Source organism: Ruditapes philippinarum, unplaced genomic scaffold, assembly GCF_026571515.1.
Source record: "Ruditapes philippinarum isolate M1 unplaced genomic scaffold, ASM2657151v2 ctg2387_1_1_1_1, whole genome shotgun sequence".
In the NCBI taxonomy this organism is placed as follows: Eukaryota; Metazoa; Mollusca; class Bivalvia; order Venerida; family Veneridae; genus Ruditapes; species Ruditapes philippinarum.
In genome coordinates, this window is record NW_026857787.1 from 102,674 (window position 1) to 126,642 (window position 23,969).

The following is a 23,969-nucleotide window of genomic DNA, read 5'->3' on the forward strand; positions in this document are numbered from 1 at the left end:
TTTATATGTGTATGTTCATCATAATTGTTGCCATTTACTATCATTTTACTACATTTTCATATTTGAGAAAAATAAATTTGACGCTAGTTTGATTTCGTTACTTTGTTAAACTTTATCTCAAGAAACAAAGCCGCTATTTTGGTATGTATTGAAGCTCAACAGAGCTTGATCAGAGTGAGCTTTGAGGATCGTTGAATGTCCATCTTTTGTCGTCCGTCAACATTTAGATATGACGTTTTGTTTATTATGAATACTAGCAGCAAATGTTTCGGCCTAGATTTAAAGCAAAATAGTCGGAAAGACTGTTTATAATAAATGAACTCTAGCTCAAGATCGAATAGTGGTGATCTAGTGTTAAAAACTAGTCCACGCAGCCAAAATATAGATAGAAAAAAACTTGGTAACAGTCAAATAGCTAATGTTCTGGTCAACATTAACTGGACAGGTTGTTTTGATTATGGGTCATCTGGGGTTAAAATCTAGATCACGTAAATCACATAGATCTAATATTGAAAAACATTGTTGCGTTTTAGTCCAAATATCCGTTAAACTGGTCAGATATTTTTTTGATGAAACATTAGACAACACAGTCAAATTAAGGAAAGCAATTTTTAACGCTGTTAATGTAAATATTTAAACACATCACCTGATAATTTGTCAACAAGGTTGTTTGAATGATTTCGTTGTCAAATTCGAGACCATGTATGGAAAAAACCTTGTTTAGATTTGCAATATTTCAGGTGCAGATATGAACATTATGATATCAGTTTAAGATTATGACATTTTATCTGCTTTTAATTATTAATAAGCAACATTTTAATCAGGTGAACGATATAAGAGATATCATGGTCCTCTTGTTTAAATAAAGATGTGTAAGTCGAAAACACTCTTCCGGACATACAAGTCACTTGAATAATCAATACAGAACATATGGTATGAAATCAAATCCAATTCCAGGATAAATGTGCACATTTCGTATTGTAGTTGTTAAAATGTATTAAGCCTATCCGTAGGTATAAAGTTAGTGAACAGATGAAAGTCAATAATCAAGTTTTTTATTTTGCCGTCATTTCTGTCAGTTTTAATTTTTTTCTTTGCATGAACGGTAAATAACTCGAAAAGTCTAGGGTAATTAAAATGTCACGTTTCATTTGTCCTTTCTATACCAGTCGTTTCCCGACGCCAAGACATAATTAAAGTTCTTAAAAGGCTTTTATACCTACTTTGTTATATTTTCTTGCTCTTTTTTTCAATTGTCTGCATTACTTATGCACACTGGAATTAAGGAATTGTTGTTGCAAGTCACGATTTTGTTGGAATGAAGAATGCACTGAGCAATGCATAAGTGTCTTTTTACAGGTAGATGGTTCTGCAAGAGACATGTTTTCGCTGCGAAAAAATATTTGTTCTTCAATGCAACAAAATCGTCGTTACCTGCGACAACCTTTTAGAATTTCAAGTTAGAATATTAAAATCATATGACATAATGACAAAACAGAAGTGTCAACTGAGAGTTTAAATTTCTTGCGGTGAGGGCACGTATTTTAAAGTCAACGATGACATTTATTTGACAAAAATAATGAAGCAATATTCAAGTATTTGCGAGGATGACATCCCTACATCTTTCTTATGTATTTTTCTCGATATTTCCTTCTATTCAACGGCCTCTAAGGCCTCTACAACCTTCAGGTTATAATAGACAATTGCATATACCGAACGAACATGCAGTTCTTTGTCCTATCTATTCATAATATCTATTCATAATTTCATACAAGATGATAATTATGTTTCCGTTGGTATTTTTACTCTATACATTTGGTATTGAAAATTCATTTATCCAACATCTTCTGTTTTCTTTATATTTACATGTAGCAAGACAAATATTAACAGCAAAGTTTTGTAAAAGAAATTTTTATGAAACGTAGTGCTTAAGTAGCATACAGCTCACAGTAACCTTACGTTAATATGTATTGTATTATCGAAAGAGGACTAGCGCCGTGCTTTCGTTTCGCACAACAAAGAGCATGTATCTCCCAATCTGTTTTATTTTCAAACGGATTTATTCTTTAAGTTTATTCTATGTAAAAAAAAACATTTACGTCATGTTATAATGAAAAAAAAAGGAAATTTTAATAATATCAGTATATATAATTGGAACACTGACCCTATCAAACAGTTGATGGTCGATTTGACTCCACAATAAGACCACTTATATACATTATGAGCTGCTTGTCCTTTTAATAAAATATTGTGTCCCAATTAAGGAAGAAACCAATATAAAAATGGTAATTTGGTAGTCTACCGGCCATTCTGAATATCCAACCTTTAATAGCCGATTTCTCCACAGTCAGATGACAGGCCACAAGTCCAACACAATTCTCTCCTCTCACCGTTGATCGAGAAATCATTTAGGATTTCATTTAGTAGTCAGTCACTCGAGAATACATTGGTAATTTCCGGTTAGTTATCTAGGAAGCCGATTTGATGGAACGACCACCGATATTTCACCAAATAAACTGTTAACCTTGGTGTAAAAACAAATCAAAAACACATCTGCTTGTGTTCTTGTTCATTTCCGATCTAAAGCACGAAATCACTAATTTAAAAGAGGTCTTTTATGTCTACTTCCACAAGTAAATATGAAAGGTCAGTAACGTGACCTGAAATTAAAATTATCTTGACCGAAACATGGTGTATCCTATAGTTAAAGATGAAAATAATAAAAGAACAGTATGTCAATAGACAGTATAAGCATTCATCTCAAACGAAATTATAACTGTATTGTTAGGCACAAGACTTAGTCGGTATAACGTAAAAATAACAATAACAAACATGTATGAATTCGTTTATTTTCATTTTTTTGTGTAAAATTTTAGTGACTTATTACAAAGCATGTACATGTCAATTAAATAAACAAGGAAAGAAACTAATCACTTTTGAAGCACATCAAAACGTATATTTAATATACTTTTTAAGAGTAATTTATATCTAATCAATCATATTGACAAATTCATTCAAATATTTTTTTCAATTTATTACATTGTATGTTATCACTTTTTAAAATCAGCACAATGTTGATGCTATTAACTTATATTTCTTGTTTTATTTTGGTTGGCGGCCTTTATGTGCTGTTTTCTAGTCTTTGGCACACACCAGTTAACGTATCAATAAGTTCAGAACCTGTTGATAATATTCCTTAAAACATCCCAATTAACATGTAAATTATCCGTGTCGCAGTCTTCTATTGCTTGTACAATAACGTCTAGTGTAGCTTGATCCCCTTCTTTCTTTTCCCATTTCAAAAACATTTCATATATGCGCATTGCAGCAGTATCTTTATTCATACAAATGTGATCTAAAATTATTTTATCAAGACCAAGTTGCAACCCGAGAAGCTCCCAACCTTTCCCAATTGCCATTGCCAAAGTGCTATACTCTTTATTTGATAATTTTCTCTTCGGAACAGTATCAACTTTTAAATCTGGCTTTAACCATTCCTTCACAATAGTGTGTGTCTGAAGGCAGTGACTCGCTCTATCCGGACATGGTACTTTCTCATCACTACATGATTGTATATTGTCAATAGCAAATGTTTCATAACTTCCCTTGCTCCCATGATCTTGGTGTAAACATCTTGCAGAAATATGACTGATAAAATGCCCCTCATGTTTATTGTCATGCAATTTATGCATCCGTTTGATAATAACCGTCTCTACGTATCTCCGAAACATATCACAGACAGCAGCCTAAACATTGTCTGGAGGACAGAGACTAACAACAAGAAGCTCGAGTTTGTTTTTCGACAGCATCAGTACACCAGCATGTCCTCGTTCTATTTCACATGCAGCTACATTATCATATAAAACAGGGTTGCCATTGAACTTGACCAGTGGCCACCGTCCAATTATACGGGCCAAACACGTCTGAAAAGTGAAGGGCACCATCGTTTCATTTTCAAACTCGTAGCACAAAGAAACAGTTGACAAGGGTTTTCCTTCCAAAAATAACCTCATATTGTCATCATCGGCTGAAATCTTGAGTAAACTTGGTACAATGAAAAACCCTAATCGCTCAACAGTCATCCCAGAATTATGATTATAAGCTAGGACCTCCGCTATAATATGATGTTTTTGCATGTACCCTATCAGCAATTGTTTGAATTCATAAAAATCGTTATCTTTTTCTTGTCTCCAAACCTCTTCAAAAAGGTCTGCGCGTAAAATTGCTGTCGTACACAATTCCTTCCATAAGCTTCTCATTTTCGGACGCACTTTGCAAAATTTTTCAGATGTTATAACGCACCTGAAAGCATCAACAAGAAACTGTGGATCTAAGACAACATGGTCTGACAAATTATCCTCATCAAAATAACAGAATGTTCCCTTTGAATGATGATATGAAAGAAACAGTTTGATCTGGTCCATTGTTTCTCTTGAGTTGTCAGTTTGTAATGGACTGTCCGTTTGACATGTAGTTCTCCGCGTTACATCGTATAGACGGAGAACTGTTGTCTCAACAGGTGCGATATCAAAACTGGTATAACCAGTTTGGTCACGTGATAAGAGTTATTGACCGTGCGTACGTACGATTAGTGGTCAGTTCTACAGAGACTCTCGCTTGGTACACGTCGTTAACTACATTGGGAAGTTTTTATCATGGATCGAGATACTCACGACATTATCAAGGACGTTTGTAAAGGACACCGTGGAGAAAGCAGGCAGTCTTTACTTCAAGAAATTGGGACGATGTTCGAAAAGATAAGTGAACAAAATAATTCTTCTCAATTTGCTAGAATAAGCAATTTAGTGGCATCATCTCAGCCAAAATTTAAAAGGAAAAGCAACGAAGAACAGTTTTGTCATAATAGTAAATTTATGTTGAAGCTTAATGAAGCCGAGTCTAAGTTAGATAGCAGTAAAATTGAGGAGGCCAAAAGCAGTATTACAACAGGTTTGTGTTTAAAAAACAAAACAAAAACTTAATGAATTCTACTCTATTCCATTTATAAGAAGCATTTTCAATTTGCAAAAGCTTGGTTTTTATTCAGCAGTTTTAAATTCGGGATACAATTAATAAATTCGCTATTTTCTAATAGTTTTTACGTGTTTAATGTGTAGACCACGTGGTCTCGATACACGTGTCTTTTGTTATACTAGAGGTGAATTGTTCTGTATGAAGATTGTTGGGATATGTTTATTGCTAAAGGAATAGTAATGCTAATAATAAGAATGATAATAAATATAAAAATTATATGTCTATTATATTTAAAAAAAAAAAAAAATCTTTGTTTCTTCTGTTTTCAAATTTATTTAGATTAATGTCTTTTTGGACATAAGTACATAAAAAAAAAAAAAAAAAAAAAAGATAAAGATTTTATAAGCTGATGTGATCAATATAGATGTTTTTTGCATGGTTAGCAATGACTAATGTGGACTCGCCTTTTCTTTAACATGTATAAATAGGGGATTCATGTTTTATAGTATTACTGATATAGTTACATTATAAACTTGCATACGCATGTCACAGATTTAAAACCCGTTGCGTTGGTAATGCGCAGGCCGATATGAATAAGTTAGAGTAGTATCATTTATAAATAAATTAAGTGATACTATAAATGGCGGTAGCACGGGTTTTGCATGTTTACTGATTGAGATATTTTTAAAGTATAGCAAACACAGGAAAACTACGAATGACGGTAATATATTAGTATTTGTTAGATACGGCTTCTTTTATTTTCAAAGTTTGTAAGAAAATTATGTATTATATCAATGTGATTTTCAGTTACAAGGATTATATCACAGGAGTTGATTATATTGACTCATAAAGATTATATTATTTATAGAAATTATGTTAAATATTTTTAGTAATAGGCAAATTTTTCTTTCAGCCTTGGATATTTTGTCACACCGACAAAAGATGATACAGTTGGCGGATGCTAGTGAATTGGGGTGGAGAGTAGTTCATGAGTATGAACAAAATCCTCTAGCAGACGACAGCGATGATGAAAAGAAAATGTATAAAGCTGAAGTCAGGGCTGACAGGAAGTTCAAAGCTGAGAAAAATAAGAAGTCTAAAAAGTTTAGAACCAAGCCTTACACCAGGAGTGTACCTGCACGAGCTACAAGTCAATCCACTTCGCAGCAATTTGGTGTACAGAAACCAGGCTTATGTTTTTACTGTGGAAAGCCGGGTCACTGGAGAAAAGAATGTCCAGCAAATACTACAAATTTGAATAATAAGATGAGTACATTTTGTTTATTTAATAAACATTGCGATATGCTAGACAGTGATTCATTGAATCACAATTACAGGGAACAAATAAATAATGAGGCAATTAGTTGCGATTCGAACCAAAATGATTCAGAAAATGAAATCGTTGTATTTCCTAAAAAATGTTTAAATCTTAATGTTTCTTCTGTGAATCACGGATATTGTTCTCAGCTGAACAGTGAATGCTCAGTATCAGTAGCAGAGCATTTTGGGTCTAAAAAAGAAAAACTTAAATGTGTAATATCGCCAGTAGGAAGATTGAAGGCTCATGCTAGCAAATGGCGATCTATCAATGGCGATTCTTTCATTGTAGACGTTATAGAAAATGGTTACAAATTGCCATTTAGAAATATTCCTAGTAAAGTAATGCTTAAAAATAATAAGTCCGCTAGAGACAATCCGTCTTTTGTTACGACGGAAATAGAGTGTTTACTAGAAAAACATGTTATTTCGGTAGTAGATCACGTGCCTGAAGTTGTAAATCCGTTGACTGTGGCTTATAATAAGGCCGGAAAAGCAAGGTTGGTTTTAGATTGTAGGCATGTAAATCAGTTTTTGCATCTATTCAAAATCAAGTTTGAAGATGTTCGTGTCGCTCAGTCTCTATTTAGTGCTGGGGTTTTTGCTTTTACTTTTGATTTGAAAGGAGCTTATCATCACATCGATATTTTTCAAGCTCATAGGAAATATTTAGGTTTTTCATGGATCTATAATGGTCAACAGACTTATTTTGTGTTTAATTCACTTCCATTTGGAATAGCTAGCGCAGGGCATATTTTTTCTAAAACTGTCCGAGTATTGGTCATGTACTTAAGGTCATTAGGTCATAAGGTGATAATGTATCTTGACGATGGCATCGGTGGTCATATTAATTTCCGAGAAGCATTAGAAAGTAGTGCATTTGTAAAAAGTACATTGATTAAATATTATATAATAGTTTTTTTGTTTGCGGAAGAAAAGTGTCATTGGTTTTCCTGTCAAAAAGTCACATGGTTAGGTTGTAATTTTTTTTTCATAATAAGTTTTTTGTCACAGAAGAACGAATGTCTGTCACAGACAACTCAATTGGGTCTGAATTACATCAGATAAGTTGTGACAAGTGTAGTGTTCTACCAGTCCGTGTGTTAGCGTCTTTGGTTGGACGTCTGATTTCTCTTCAATTTGTCTTTGGTAACATAGTGAGATTGAGAACGAGAGAGATGTATAAATGTATCATCTCTAGGGCTAGTTGGGACTCGCCAGTTTTAGTGAGCGAATCAGCCATACATGAAATTATGTACTGGAAAGAAAATGTAAGAAAATTGAATGGATCAGGTAAATACATGTCTGAAATGAAAGTGTACGATATACACGTATTTTGCGATGCCAGTGGATCTGGTTATGGTGGTTACCTATATTTTCCGAGCAATGAAGCTCAATTACATTCTAATATTCAAATGAGTGGAACATTGCTATCCCCGGAAGTGGATTGCATGTCGAATGTTATGTTGAAATCACCGATTTCTTCAGCTGTTTCCCCGGAAGTGGAAAAATGTATGCTAGATAATACAAAGAAAAGTATAGATATAGATACGAAAGTCACTGGAAGTTGGCTTTTTGAAGAACAGATTAAAAGTTCTTCTTGGCGTGAGGTTGAGGCAGTGAATAGGGTTGTTAGAAGTCAAGCACAATTTCTCAAAAACAAAAATGTGAAAGTTTTTTCTGATAATCAAAATGTAAAATCGATTCTTTTGAACGGCAGTGTTAACGCAGAGCTTCAAAAAATTGCTTTAGGTTTCAATGATTTTTGTGAAGAAAATAATATCCATATTAGCCCGGAATGGATACCTAGAGACAATAATCAGATATCAGATTATTTGAGTAGATGTCTTGTTTGTGATGATTGGTCAATATCAGATCGTTGATTCAGATATTTTGATTGTATTTGGGTAATACACACAATAGATAGGTTTTCTACTCATTATAACACTCATTGTGAAAGGTTTAACTCTTAGTGGTGGGTACCAGGAACGGAAGCTATAAATGCTTTGGATCAGTCCTGGAAAATGATAATAATTGGTTAGTTCCCCACTCGGCTAATAGTAGAGTGTATAAACAAAATTGTAAAGGAAAATGAAAGTTGCACATTAATTATACCAAAGTGGAAATCTTCAGCTTTTTTTTGGCCTTGCTTGTTTGATACAAAACGTAATTTTAAAACTTACATAAGAAATGCAGAGGTTTTTACAAAAAATGGAATAATACGTACTGCGAAAGGTAATAACGGCGTGTTTGCACACACACAATTGCGTTTTGTATGCTGGCACTTAAGATCAGGTTTTAGTTTGGAGTGCCAATATAGAGACATGTACTGTATTCTATTTTACAGTATTTTATGAAGTTTATGATATTTGTCATTTCGATTATAGGTGTTGACTTAAAACCTTCAATCAGGAGCATGATGAACAACGCAGGAGTGGACATTCAAAAACATCAAACTGTTATTGATCACATGGCAGGTTATATTGTACAATCCCGGGCAGTTTCTACTAGACAGAAATATATGAACTATTTCAAACATTTCGAAAAATATTGTGTCAAAAATGGTTTTGTTTCCAAGCCAGCTTCATCTATAGTTGTAGCAATGTATTTAACAAACATGTTAGATCACGGAAAGTCGTACGGTGTTATTTCTTCTACCGTATATTCTATTAAATGGATGCATTCTTTGCATGATTATGTGGATCCTACTACGAATTCAATGGTTAAACATTTATTGGAAACAAGTAAACGAGAATGCTATGAACCTGTTAAAAAGAAAGATACAATAGATTCGGAAATGTTACAAACATTATGTGATAATTTTTCAGATTCCAGCGACGTGGTAACCTTAAGAGATCTGTCAATTATTCTTTTAGGTTTCGCTGGGTTTTTACGTTTCAACGAACTGAATTCTTTAATTTGTTCAGATATAACATTCAATGATGATCACTTAGTGATAAACATTCGTAAGAGCAAAACTGATGTGTATAGGCAAGGAAAATCTGTTCCGATTTGTAAGGGTACTACTAATGCATGTCCTTTTAATATGCTTAAAAAATATATGAGGGCAGCTTGTCTTGACGTAACCTGTAATGAATTTTTGTTTAGGCCATGTTTTAGGTCAAAGGGGGTATCGGCGCTTATAAAAAGTAATAAAAAGTTGTCTTACACACGAGTTAGGGAATGCATTTTGTCTAAATTAAAGTTAGTAGCACCAAATTTAAATTTAGGTACACATTCTCTGAGAGCTAGTGGAGTTACGGTGGCCGCTAACTCAGGTGTGTCTGATAGATGTTTAAAGAGACATGGCCGTTGGAAAACTGATATAGCTAAGGACGGTTATATTGTTGATTCATTAGGCAGTCGATTGTCAATTACAAAAAAGTTAAAGTTATAAGTATTTTATAGATACTTTTTTATAAACATATGAATAATTAATTGAATTTTAATGTTTTTCGTCTCAAGCTTTGTAATTTCTATACGTGTCTCGCCTTGCAGTTGTTGTTGTTGTTGTTTTGGATAGTGCCTGTTGAGACATGTAGTTCTCCGCGTTACATCGTATAGACGGAGAACTGTTGTCTCAACAGGTGCGATATCAAAACTGGTATAACCAGTTTGGTCACGTGATAAGAGTTATTGACCGTGCGTACGTACGATTAGTGGTCAGTTCTACAGAGACTCTCGCTTGGTACACGTCGTTAACTACATTAAAATTCAATAACATTTGTGCAAAATGATGTTTATATATGCTTTTATTTGTTTAATTAAGAGGCATGTCTGAACTGTTTCCGTTGTTCAGTATTTCTAGGAATAGTCGGGGCATTTCAATGTTAACGCATTGACTAGGCTACGGAAACACGTTTCCTCCTGTTTTTAAAAAATAATGAAAAGAAAAGATAGGGGGTTTTTCGTGGGCGGCCCGTATTCTGATGAAGAAATATACGTTTGAATTTTCGATTTCCGTCATGATTGAAAACATTCTGGCTTTGCTTTAGAGGTTTTATCAGATTATTAACATGACGCAAATCGCATTTTCGATTGTAGCATGCTTATATTTATCTAATAGAATACACATGATTAATGAGTGATTAATTCTTGAGTTATAGAATTATATTGTAATAGAAAAGTATTATTGTAATAACGAATGTTTACTCCTCAGTTGTGTACCAATAAATACGTGTCTCGCCTTGCAGTTGTTGTTGTTGTTGTTTTGGATAGTGCCTGTTGAGACTGTCTATTTCTATAAGTTCATCAAGTTTTATAATTCTTTTGTGTTTGTTCATTTTAAGTGCTTTCTCAAGTAGAATCCATTTAGCCGGAATTCTTGTTTTCATTTGTATTTTTCCTAAACGTGTTATATACGACCGTAAAGCATCAATTTCGCTTTCTGACTCACTTGTATTTGAAATAGCAAATTGATCAGGTTGAATATGATTAAGACATACACTGTCGTCAAATATTTGCCTGACCTCCTCAAAATAGTCCTCGACCTTACTGTCCATATTTAGTTTGTCCGTGTGGGTTCCTACTAAAATAATAGCCGGTTCCATTCCATCCCTACTGCCAACAAATGAATTTACAGAAGCCACCCAGAATTTTAAATAGTCCCTCATTCTCTTTTGATGTAATGGGAACTCCTTATCTTCAATTATTGTGTCCAGGGATATGCTTAAATTAAACACTAGCACATAAACAGCATGTTTTGAATGAAATATTTGATGGGTAGCATAATAGACAAACTGTCCTCCGAAGTCCCATATATTTAGCGTAACATTGTTGTCAAGGTTTATTGCCGCCTCAATGGATTCAACTCGTTTTAATTCAGTCTGAAATGAATTTAAATTTTCGTAATTGACTGTTTTATTTCTAACATAAATATCAACAGCGCCAGCAATTTTAGTTTTGTTTTCTTTAACGTTTTCTCTTCTTTTGCCATTGTACTCATCAGATATATCAATTATTTCGAGACCACGTGCTGAACAAATTTTGTTTTTATCTCTTGTTCTTGATATATCCGTAACTGAAGTGGGTGCTTCTTCATCTTTGTTAAGCAGTCCTTTTTCCCCATGAGTAACCGATGCAAATGTCTCGTACGTTCTTTCTCTTAGTGCAATATTGACCAAGCGCTGAACAGTTTCTTCGTCAAGATCTTCATTGTCTAACTTCTTCCATTCATTTTCGCTGATAACTGTGCATTTATGCAAGTCAATACCGTTGGTTGTTTCAACTCCTTCAACTGACTTTTTCAATAAACGCCTTACTAATGACGTTTTGCCTTGCTCGCAACAACCAATAACCATAACTCGTATTGTGTTATCATTTTCTGTCCCTTTCTCTAATGCTTTTTCATAGAGTTCTCTTGTTTTTGGATCATTTGAAAGCTCATCTGGTACTGTATTTTCTATAAAAAAACAAACATTAAACTACCATTTTTTCGTTACATGTGTTAAAACTTAGCCCATTCAAACAAAATATCTTTTTCAGCGTTTGCATTTTAATGGCGAACTTAAAATATCAATCAATATCCAAGACAACTAGGGGAAGGTTAATATATTAAGGTACTCAATCTACATAAATTTTGTAGATTTTTTGGGCCCTTTTTTAAAATGCCATCAGACATTTAGGAAAATAAGATCTGTTAATTGTAATTCTAAACTTTGCAGTACGGAAAAATTGGAAAGGTTGCATGTAGGATACAAATTAAGTCTAAAGAAGCATCAAACAATATTTACAAAAGGGCCATGAGTCCTGAGTCGTTCACCAGAAACAACTGCTTTTCAGTAGAAGATAAAAGACGCCCCTAATAATGCTACAGACAAAGTTTGGTGATCATCCATCAATCATTTCAGTTGGAGATGATGTTCAAATGTTTTTCTAATTACAGCTTTAGCGGCCCATAAATGGGGCAAATCAAATTGATACGAGCAAATGTGATAAAAGACTACCTAAGAATACTACAGACAAAATTTTGTGATCAACCATAAACTATTTCAGTAGGAGATGATGTTCAAAGGTGTTTCTACGTTTAGCTGTATCGGCCCCTAAAAGGGGCAAATCAAATTAATATGAGCAAACTTGTGAAAAGACAACCTGCGACTGCTACAAACAAAGTTAAATGATCATCCGTCATTTATTTCAAAAGGAGTTGATGTTCAAAGGTTTTTCTATTTTTAACTTAAGCAACCCCTAAAAGGGCCAATCAAATTAATATTAGCAAACTTGATAAAAGACTACCTAAGAATGCTACTGACAAAATTTGGTGATCATCCATCGATTAGTTTTGTAGAAGGAGACGTTTAAAAGTATTTCTGATTTTAGCTTAAGCAGTCCCTAGAAGAGGCCAATCAAATTAATATGAGCAAACTTGATAAAAGACTACCTCGGAATGCTACAGACATAATTTGGTGATAATCCATCAATAATTCAGTAGGAGATGATGTTCAAATATGTCTAATTTAAGCTTTAGCGGCCCCTAAAAGGGGCCAACCAAATTAATATGAGCAAACCTGATAAAATACTACCTAAGAATGCTACAGACAAAATTGGTGATCATCCATCAATTAGTTCTGTGGAAGGAGACCTTCAAAGGTATTTCTTATTCTAGCTTTATCGGCACCTGAAAGGGGCCAATCAAATTAATATGAGCAAACTTCATAAGGCATTACTTAAGAATGCTACAGACAAAATTTGGTGATCATGCATCAATAATTCTTTAGGAGATGATGTTCAAATGTTTTTCTTTTTTAGCTTTAGCGGAACCAAAAAGTAGCCAACCAAATTAATATGAGCAAACTTGATTAAATACTACCTAAGAATGCTACAGACAGAGTTTGGTGATCATCCATCACTTACTGAAGTTCTGCACAAGGAGATTTCTAAAGGCGTTTCTTTTTTTAAGTCTAGAAACCCCTAAGAATGCTACAAACAAATGTTGGTGATCATCCATAATTTAATTTAGTAGTAGAAGATGTTTTAAGGTTTTTCTATCTTTAGCTCTGTTGACTCTTAAAAGGGTCCAATTGAAATGACATGAGCAAATTTAAGTGTGACTGTCACAAGGATGCTACAGACCAAATTTGAGGTAAATCTGCCCATTATTTGCAGAATAGAAGATGATTGTTTACACATGACGACGGACCCCGAGTACCCCCTTTGATACTAATAGCTCAACCTGAATCTGCATCTCTGATTAGCTATAAATGGCGACTCACCATTGCTTTTCGTTTCGTTCATTTCGTGTTTGTCTAATGGTGCGGTTAATTTTATACCAAAATTGAGAATGGTATGGTTAGTGTAATACTGAAACGAAATAATGATCAAATAAATAATTTAGCGCATATATTCATACCAGCTTTTGCATTATAAAGCAAGTGGTCTTGGATATTTCATAGGAATATAACGCTTATCACGCTAACGCTTTAATGATGCATCTTCTATTTAGTAGTGATTTTCCGTCATAAGTTATTGTTAATCATGTGGATTTTGTTTGTTTGTTTCATTTTACGCCTTTTCCCAACACTATTTCAGTCATATAGGCGGGTAGTTTCCTAACCATTGTTCCTGGAGAGTTACACCAGTACTAGACAACCTTCCTCCGCGCTAAACTATAATCACGTGGAAAGCTTTGCTATGATGTTAAAACATATATATTATAAATATTATAAAACAATATATATATGCTGTTTCTTAGTTCAAACAATTAAGCATGTAAATTGAAAATAACATTTTATGCTATAATACTAAGTAATATCCAAATGAATATTATTACTAATCAATATGTCTTTTTATAAACAAACAAAACTGGTTATTGCTTCTCATTTCATGTATATCAAATGTGTATACAGGAAATGCAACACTGGCACTTATTTTAGCAAAGGAAAATGTTCATGCTTAAAAGAACTTAAAAGCAATAGAAATTTACAATTTTATCTTACTTACTTCTATAAGTTTTGGTATACTAAAGAAAATATTATCATCCCTCTCAATTTGAAAATATTCACCAGGATTTGTGTACTTGATTTGAAACTGGAGTGCTTGTTTTCCAAGCGTTGGTCTTTTTACAACAAGAACAAGCCAATCTGGATGTGATTGACTTCGTCGTACGAGAAAGGTTCCATTTTCCTGATATTTCAGAAGTTTCTCTGATTTAGCATAAGAAATATTTCCATGGAACCACCTGGAATTTGAATTTCCGAGTTCGTTCAACACAGCATATATAATTTGAATCTGTGATATGTATCTATTTAAGATGTCTTAATACGGAAATGTTAGAGCTACATGAAAATAAACGGAAAATACGCGGAAATGAGTAGAACTCTATATTGGTTGTCTTTAGATTTCACTCCTTAGCTGGAAATGAAATGGTTACAGTTTATGTCCTTGTAAAAAAAAGACTTTATCTGTAGCTTTTTGTAAGTATTATTAATTCAATGTTTTCTCTTTTTTGGTTGTTAATCTGTAAAAAAAGAAATTATTTAATACTCACGGGAAATCGTCAAGAGGGGCATCCGCTTCAATGACGTTGATCCAGTCCTTGCCATACTTAAAATTAATATCGTAATTGTCAATTTTCCGGATGGTCAAAATAATACTCAAGATAATGCCATGAATATGTGTTTATAATTGTATATAGGTATGATCACATGATTATATTAATTAAGAGGACATCCTATGCGGATGTGTGGATGCATGCTAGATACTGGGTCATTTATATACAGTTTAAATGTTGGGTATGTAGAGTTGCTATCTCGTGTATTGTAGTTACGAATTAAATACAAAGAATATTTAAGTGTTGTTGAATTTAAAAAACCTAAGGTTCACTGACATTTTTTTTCTTTCGACTTTACTCCTTACTATATTTAAACAACAACAACACTGACAACAACTAAAACATCATGTATTGTGGAAAATTATTTTAGTTCATATATTTAAGTTAACATACTTTTTTGGTTTGGACACCAGATTCTTTTGGATCTTCCAACTGGGCCAGCCTTTTTTCTAAAGAAAAGACGCAAAATGATGCAAAAACTGGCGTGTTATTTAGCTACCTTTTATAGAATTAAAATAAATGTAGATAAGGTTAAAATAGTCTTGAGTTCTCTTTTTATAATAAATACGGTAGTAATTTCCTTAAAGGCCAGAACAAATATTTTGTGGTGTTATGTGTTCATGTTCGTCTTTTGTCCATTTGTTATGGGTGATTGAACTGGTTTTGCAAGTTATGTGATGGATGATTGATTTTGGTATGCAAGTTATTTTTAGATGATTTGGTTCTGGAATGTAACAATTTTTACTCCATGACTCGTTTTTGAAGTGACAACATTAATCCTTCACTGTTTTTCAGTAATTTCTCTACAGAAATAATTGCTTTTTATTTTTATTAATTATTAAACTCTTCTCTCTTCTATCAAGCCTTTATACATTATAAACAATTTCACAAATAAATATATGTTGTGTAATATGTTGTACTATGTATTTTGTGAAATGCATTTGTCTTGTTAAATATGTGTTACGTAAGTGATGTCTTATTGTTATTCATTTGTTGCAGGTTTAATTCGTTATTAAATAAATACATCTAAACCTCATTGCGTGTTGGATTGACATAAACCCCACCACTACATATTGGCTCCCATGTTGACATTGATGAAAGTCAACTTAAACGCTCTCGACTCTTGTTAAACATGATTGCGATGTTGTTGGGGTTTTTTATGCCCCCGAAGGCAGGCATAATATAATCGCACCGTATGTCTGTCCGTCCGGGTATCCGTCCGTCCGTAGGTCCGTCTGTGCGTCCCCACTTCATTCGTGTCGGACTGTAACTTTGTTATACATTAAGGGATTTTGAAATAACTTGGCACAAATGTCTACCACATCAAGACGATGTGTGGCGTCCAATAACCACGTCCCGACCTCAAAGGTCAATGTCACACTATCGTTTTGAAGTTTTACATTATTGTAATGAGAGTCAATAGGTTCACACATTGGTCATGCATCGAATGATTTTAAAATAACTTGGCATTATGTCTTCCACATCAAGACAATGTGTCGCGTCTAAGAATTACGACTCTACCACAAAGGTCAATGTGACACTAACATCTGGAAGTTTCACATCACATTTAGAATTAATAGGTACACACAATCGTGTCCGGGCTGTAACTTTGTCATGCATGGAAGGATTTTTAAATAACTTAGCATAAATGTCCACAACATCAAGACGATGTGTCGCGTTTAATAATAACGTCCCTTTCTCAAAGATCAAGGTCACACTACCATGTTGAAGTTCACTTAAGCACAATTAAAGTTTAAAGGTACACACATTCGTGTCCGGGCTGTAACTTTGTCAGGCATTGAAGGATTTTAAAATAACTTATAACATAAAATACCTAGCAGCTGAAAGGTACGATATTAATTAATTACCCTTAGATTTATACGTTTGTGTGTGTATTAAAACATACGCCTTAGAACATGCTTAACGTCTATGAAACAAAAAGAGATGTCATACTTTACGTTAACGGAAATGATCGGGATAAGATAAAAGATAAAACTTACTAGGGTGAACATAAAATACACGACCATGGATAGTATCATATCTCTTCTCCCATCCATCCTGAAAATAATGCATTAAAAAAAACTGTAAGGCATCACAAGTTTATCCTACCATAATTCAATCTAGGGCAGCACTAAATTTATAAATAATAAACATGAATTCAAGTAGAGGAATAGGAACGAGATTTAGCTTTAAAATATTTATTGTTAATGGTTTTGTACGAAATGACAGGCATAGGCATAAATTGTGGTTATTCCAAATTCTAACACAACACGACCCTCATTTTTCCCTTATTGAACATTAGGACCGAAGTGTGGTGTGTGTTAATATGTAATAACATTACTGTTATAAAATCATTGTCGAAAACAAGTGATTCTTACTTCTAAGCTTTCTTCTCTGGAGTCTTCCATAGTTTATATCTCACAATCCCTGCACAAAAAGGAATGCTTCTTCAGTGTCTATACCGCTGAAGTGTTACAGTGTTAAAAAATATATTTAAGTTTATTGATTTAAGTTGATTATTATTCAGGACAAATTAAAACAACATATATCTTGATACAACTTTTGTACATGACAAATATAAATCAATCTATAAAGCTTCTACAAAATTATCTTATACTCAGAACTAGGGCATATTTGCCAGCTTTAACATTCGCAAATAAAAATTTGCTTTACACTTCACGCGTTATGATGAACACACAATTTGCTTCATTGAAAATTTTTAAAAAATGCAATACCACTCAATATCCGCCTCACTTCTTATTCTTTGACATACCATGTAAACATAACATATATATCTAGATCCAATGCAATTATTTCCTTATGGTTTAATTTTTATCTTTCTGGCTTTGATTATACATTATTTTTATTTATTACCATGTATATTTGTGACCGGTAAAGTGATTTGTATCGATCATGTTATGTTGTTATTTATAAATTTTCAAAGGATGCAATCTTTTTATTCTTATACTTTATCTTTTTAAACGGCGACAACAATAATGCTTTGAAGTAGATTTAATATAAAAACAGAAACAGAAATATCAACTTCATAATTTAGCGTCTATCATTGTTTGTGTTTGATACTGTTTTACAACAGACCATATTCCAATTATTGTTTTAGCGGTTGTAAGTCAATCAAACCAGTGTTCCGCACTTCTTTACCCGTATAAACTAAAATACGTACTCAAATACACAAGCACGCACACACACGCACGCACATTCGCACAAACACGTACACTAACAAAAAGGAACAACGAGCTGCTTATGATGACCCTGCATCTCAAAAGAGAGTTACATATTGTCAAAGCACGCTAAATTTAATTGACTGTTCAATGTCAAATGTCAGTCACACTTGGTTTGTCGTTTTTAAACAGACTACATGTTTTTGTTTCTTTATATTACTTAAATATATATTTTGCAAAATGATTCCTGACTCTAAGCCTCTTGGCATTGTATTTTCACATAATTAATTAAACATATTGAGCTAGTACGTTCTATACATCTATACACTTAGTGACCCTTCAGGAAGCAACATCCACATTTGAACCGAGGGTTGGAGACATGATTTATTTAATTTTATAGTGGACAACAAGGTGAAACCTAAGTAAAATAAATGACCCCCAACAGCAAGCTATTTATAAACCTCATTGCCATTACTAATTTCACTTTCATAAAGATCAACAAGGCAATACTAAATGCAAAAACTATTTGTAATGAAGTAATACGACAGAAGACTTTGATGTATTTCTTTAAACAAGCTTATATTAAGTCACCCCCGGGTTTCGGCCACTTTTCATCCCAGAAGGTTTATATAACACCTGTAGAGGACCACACGGTGATTCTTTGTGCAAAATAGCTTAGCTCCAATCATTATACTTCCAGAGCAGAAGCTTGTCAAGACACGTTTAAATTGTATAAATTAAATGAACCAAATTAAACGCTCGCCCATTTTTGACCCTAGAGGCATCATATTATCTTCTTGAAGAGATCAAACTAGGCAACACTACCCATCATATATGTAATTTATTGTCATATAATTGTTGTTTTAAAACAAAACTTTTTTGTATGATATTTAAATACAAATGAAATTCTCTCCGGAATCGGACCAGTTTTGACCTTAGAGGCATGATTTATTTTTAACTTTTGTCGAAAATGACTAGGTACATGCCAAATATAAAGATAATGGTTCTTCTTGAAAAAGACTTTTACTTGACAAATCATTTTAAACAAACCCTCAAGAAAGTGTATTGTTACCGTAGAGGCAAAATTATATAATTTTGTACAAATCAACTTGGCAATGCGTCATGCCAAATATCTAAGCCTTCTCTTGAAATTGAAGTTTTCCAAATTCTAAGAAGACTTAAATGTATATTCCGATTCACTTCTCTTTAAACTACAACAAGAGCATGATTTATATCAATTTTGTTCGGGATCGCTAGATCATCCTACATACCTAATATTTAAGACATAGACATTGAAGGTTTTGAACAGTCCTTTGTGATATTTCACTTTAAATGTCTACATAAATTTCGTGAGACCTGGTTGAGAACCAAGTTTTACGTCAGAGGTTTGCTTTACATAAATTTTTTAGCGATTTTAATAATTGATAATGCCAAATATCTGAGCTCTGTGCATTTTAGTTCCATGTATATTGGCATAATAAATGAAGTGATCTATAGGGTGGGCAATATTTTGATCAAATAAGTATGAGTTATTTAAGTTAGCAGAGCACAAGTTGATGTCAAACATCTTAATTCTAGGCATTGTTGTTTTTGAGAATATTTCATTTTAAGTTTTTTTTTTGCTCCTGTAGCCTGCCTACTAATGCATTCAACTGTAATCATTTATACACATTTTAATGTTTTGTTTGTCCAAATCAAATCCAAAGTTTTGGGGAAATGTTTGTGTGCGTGTGTGTATTTTATCTATTTATTTATAATCAATTTATTTTATTAGAAATTGTAGGTGGAGGACAGACAATAATGCTGTCAAAAATGCCTATTTTCATCTCTATTTTTTTGGAAAATGTTGTGTACAAACATTAGCATTATAAAACTTTGGTGCAAGCTGTTTATTTTGTTGTTTTTAATGTTTACACTTTAGAATGCGAGTTAAGGCGATTCGGAAATGTAAACAATGTAAATACATACTTAGGTATTACAATTGTTATACATCTCAAATGTGTTTTGAATTGTGGATTTGTATTGTTCAGCTGTTGCCAATAGTTAAAGTGTTATTTACATATAACATGTTTAACCGAAACCATTACTAAGATTTGTTTTAAAACAAAACAAAATTTTATTTATTGCTTAATATATGTTCCTGCACAGTAAATTGTATTGTTAAAACAAAACTAAACATTCCTCAAATAGTTTCTAACAAACGAGAGCTGATACGCGTGTCAATAACAATAAATCAGACATTTTATGTGATAAAAACCTATTGTAATTAATATTTTAAGAACATTAACATATCCTTTAAAAATGAATAATAATTATTAATAAAACTTAATAAGATAGAACAGAACAACACTTCCTTAACTCTTGCAACATGTTTTATAGTATACAAAGCAAAGTTTGTAAATATATAATAAGTGACATGCCGACTGAGCATCTGAAGGAATACTATCAATATTTTCTATTATTTGGACATCATATCATTACAAAGCGGTCGGATTTGGGGTAAATGTACACATATTTTGGCGATTGTTTAACAAAATTGGTCAATTTTGAAACGGATTATAGGTATGGAGGTTTAGGCGGATCGGTGATATTTATAAACTACTGTGAATAAAATACTAAGGCAAGAGCTGATCATAATGAAAATTAGTGAAAAGAAATGGACCTGATGTGAATTAATTGATTAATTTAGGTATCGTAAGTATTTCATTACCTATATTTTCATATTTACAATTCTAATAGAACCTTTTACAAATAAGTAGCTTTAAAGCAGTTTAACATATTACATGTTTAACAGTTTAATACTGTATAGAAGTTATAAATTTACGCGACTGAATTCTTCAGTTAGGTTGTATGACAGAATTACTTGTGAATAGTTGGCTGAATCTGAAATTATTAGGTCTATTATAATAATATACATCAAAAACGGTCCTTGTAACCGATCGTTAAACAAATCGTCTGCTACCGCATTAGAATCACAGACTGTTATAACTATTGTAACCATTTCTAAAAATTAATGTGCAGACATTATTGTTATAAATATTATAACTATTTCTTTAAGATAACAGTTAGCATCCGGTTATGGAGGGCGATCGTTGCCAAAATTCCAGACATGTAAAGTGTTCCTTTTTAAAATGACTTTTGAAAATGCGAACTTGTATGCCTACCATTTTTATTGTATGCCTTTTAATTCAATCTTTTAATTGAAGGTTACCGCCTTTATATAACAAGTTTACATATATATCGTAACAACTGACCTAACATCTAAAACGACAACAAATTTACAAGTTCGTATCTTCCATTGCATGCAAAACATACGCATGTTTGCACACTTATAGATCTGTAATATACAAATGAAATGTAAAACTCGAATACGGAAAATAGAGTTTAAGAAAACGTGTTACCAGTTGTAGAACTACAAGAGTACGTTAACACAGTTACATGTTTAAAATGACAAAAGTAGATTCACAAAGTTAAACGATTTTAAGTCAAGCATAACGCCCCGCCCCTCTCGGAGTATTTACGACCTTCTATTGCGGACAGGTATAAAACGGCGCCTCTCCCATATTTTTAAATAAAACTGAAGGACAACATACGGCATTTTTCATAACATATATATGTTGCATTTGTTACAAAAGTTTTGTCACTAGCAACATCACTTGAAAATTGCTGATTTTACCATTTATGATGAAGATAACTTGTGCATTACCTTATTATTTAACATCGTGTTCTTATCAGTTACAAATTATTTATCATTTTAGTGATTAGCCTGTCCGTGCTATGCCTAGTGCCCTGGCCATGTGTTTTGTTTGGGGACCGCCTGGGCTTCTTGCCACTTGTTCTTGTTGCTGGGTCATGTAGGGTTGCGTTCATTGAGCGCCGCCTTTCCTTGTTGATCTTGTTTATCATATATTCCTGAGAAACATCGGCGATTTGGAAATTTTTAGGGGAAACAATGACCAACTTCAAGGGAGTAATTTTATTGATAATGTAAAAACATCCAATACTCTTATTGGTATCATTGAAAAATGTATTGGCACAAATTTCACTTTCAACAAAAACTATGCAAGTATTTGCAAAAATAGGATTTTAAAGCGGCCACCGAGATTTCCTTTCCGAAATCAAGAAAATACTTATCCGTAGCACATATGTACAATCTTTAATACGGTATTTTCAGTATGAATAAAAACTTTTTGCACTTGTTCATTATCCCTCATGTACAGACTCAATCAAACCGAGTCTGCAATTCTTATGTAATTTTGTAGTGATTAATGCTTCCGAGGGATCATTTTGTTTCCAGATTTTAATACTTCACAACAGCAGGTGCCAAGTGCCGTGTGGCAGTTGTAAAAAGTTGCCCCGTACTTCACTTCAGTGTTTTTCTGGTCATTCGGGATCATTGATGCCAGCGCTATTAAGTGTTTAGAATTGAGTACCGTTCAAGCCGGTGCTAGGGGGCGTGTCACTTACGTGTCACATTGAAGGTTGCATGATAATCGTCACTTGTTCATTATCCCTCATGTGCAGACTCAATCAAACCGAATCTGCAATTCTTATGTAATTTTCCGCCGCCTTTCCTTGATGATCTTGTTTATTATCAAAATTGACCAAGAAATAAAAAAAGTAAGTAGGGGGCGCCATGTTTTTTTCTTACTGAATTTCAGAGTGTGTTTTTTTTTTACTTGGGGATCATATGCCGTTTTTCATGGTATGGCACTTACGTGTCACATTGAAGGTTCCATGATAATCGCCATATTAACACATCTGCGGATGTTTCAAAATTGTACCAGTTCATGTTGAATTTTGCTTAAGCCGGTGCTAGGGGGCGTGGACGATAACTTGCTCTTTCCATTACCGTCCATGAGCAGGCTCAATCAAACCGGGCCTGCAACATTCTCAATTTTGTCGTTTTGAGCGTTCTTTAGGGATTCTTATTTTCTCTATTTTACAAAAAGTAACATGATAAACTTTTTAACGAAAGTTAATTCAGTTTGATTTAATTCATTTTTATTTTTAGGCATTATATAATTATATATCATAAATCGTATGAAGCACACTTTTATTTCAATCCAAAATTATCAAAATATATTACGAACTTAAAAAAAAGTTTGGAGGGAACGCCGTGTTTTTCTTACCAATTCGAGAGTGTTATTTTCAGAGTAAAAAAACCTAAAAATTCCATACATCTATTTAATTCATTTTTATTTCCGAGGCACTCATAGAAAGCTTATGGAGTAATCTTTCATTTGATACCAATAATATTGGACTTTTTATAGAAATAAAAAAGTTAGAATGGACGCCGTGTTTTCCTTCACTTTATTGAGAAATAGGAGTGAGGCGACGGGTATTATACCTGTCCGTACATTTCCGTGATAGAAGATCGCAAATACTCAGAGAGAGGCGGGGCGTCATGCATGACTTAGAATCGTCTAACTTTGTGAATCTACTTTTGTCATTTTAAACATGTAACTGTGTAAACGTACTGTTGTAGTTCTACGACTGGAACACGTTTTATTAAATTATATTTTCTGCATTCGAGTTTTACATTTCATTTGTGTTTATCAGGTACAGATATATATCTACAAGTGTGTAAACATGCTTATGTATTATATGCAATGGTAGATACGAACTTGTAAATGTGTTGTTGTTCTCCATGTTAGGTCAGTTGTTAAGATTTACATGTAAACGTGTTATTTAAAAGCGGGTGCCTTCAATTAAAAGATTGTATTAAGAGGCATATCATTTGCTGTGCACGAATGCAATAAAAAATGCTAGACATACATGTTCGCATTTTCAAAAGTAGTTTTCAAAAGGAACACATTACATGTCTGGAATTTTGGCAACGATCGCCCTCCATATCCGGTGTGAGTATCCGTACTGTACTAGACTTTACATCTGCATACTTGTCCGCGCTTCACTTGACATATTGACTATGGAAACTGATATCGTGGATC

General features: G+C 33.2%; 1 protein-coding gene across 2 annotated transcripts; it reads right to left on the reverse strand.

Annotated features, from left to right (window-relative positions):
- Positions 1–10,369: 10,369 nt before the first annotated feature.
- On the reverse strand, positions 10,370–17,291 carry LOC132751023 (uncharacterized). Of its 2 annotated transcripts, none has more exons than XM_060741122.1 (7): positions 17,218–17,291; positions 16,840–16,897; positions 15,233–15,288; positions 14,777–14,832; positions 14,230–14,467; positions 13,503–13,590; positions 10,370–11,692 (listed from the first exon to the last, which is right to left on the reverse strand). In XM_060741122.1, exons 1-7 carry the CDS (start codon positions 17,245–17,247, stop codon positions 10,440–10,442), a joined length of 1,779 nt encoding a protein of 592 aa, XP_060597105.1. In that variant the 5' UTR covers positions 17,248–17,291; the 3' UTR covers positions 10,370–10,439. The 2 variants fall into 2 exon arrangements, with proteins under 2 accessions (XP_060597105.1, XP_060597106.1); XM_060741123.1 differs by having other exon boundaries at positions 10,370–11,683; positions 17,218–17,290.
- Between the last annotated feature and the right edge of the window lie 6,678 nt (positions 17,292–23,969).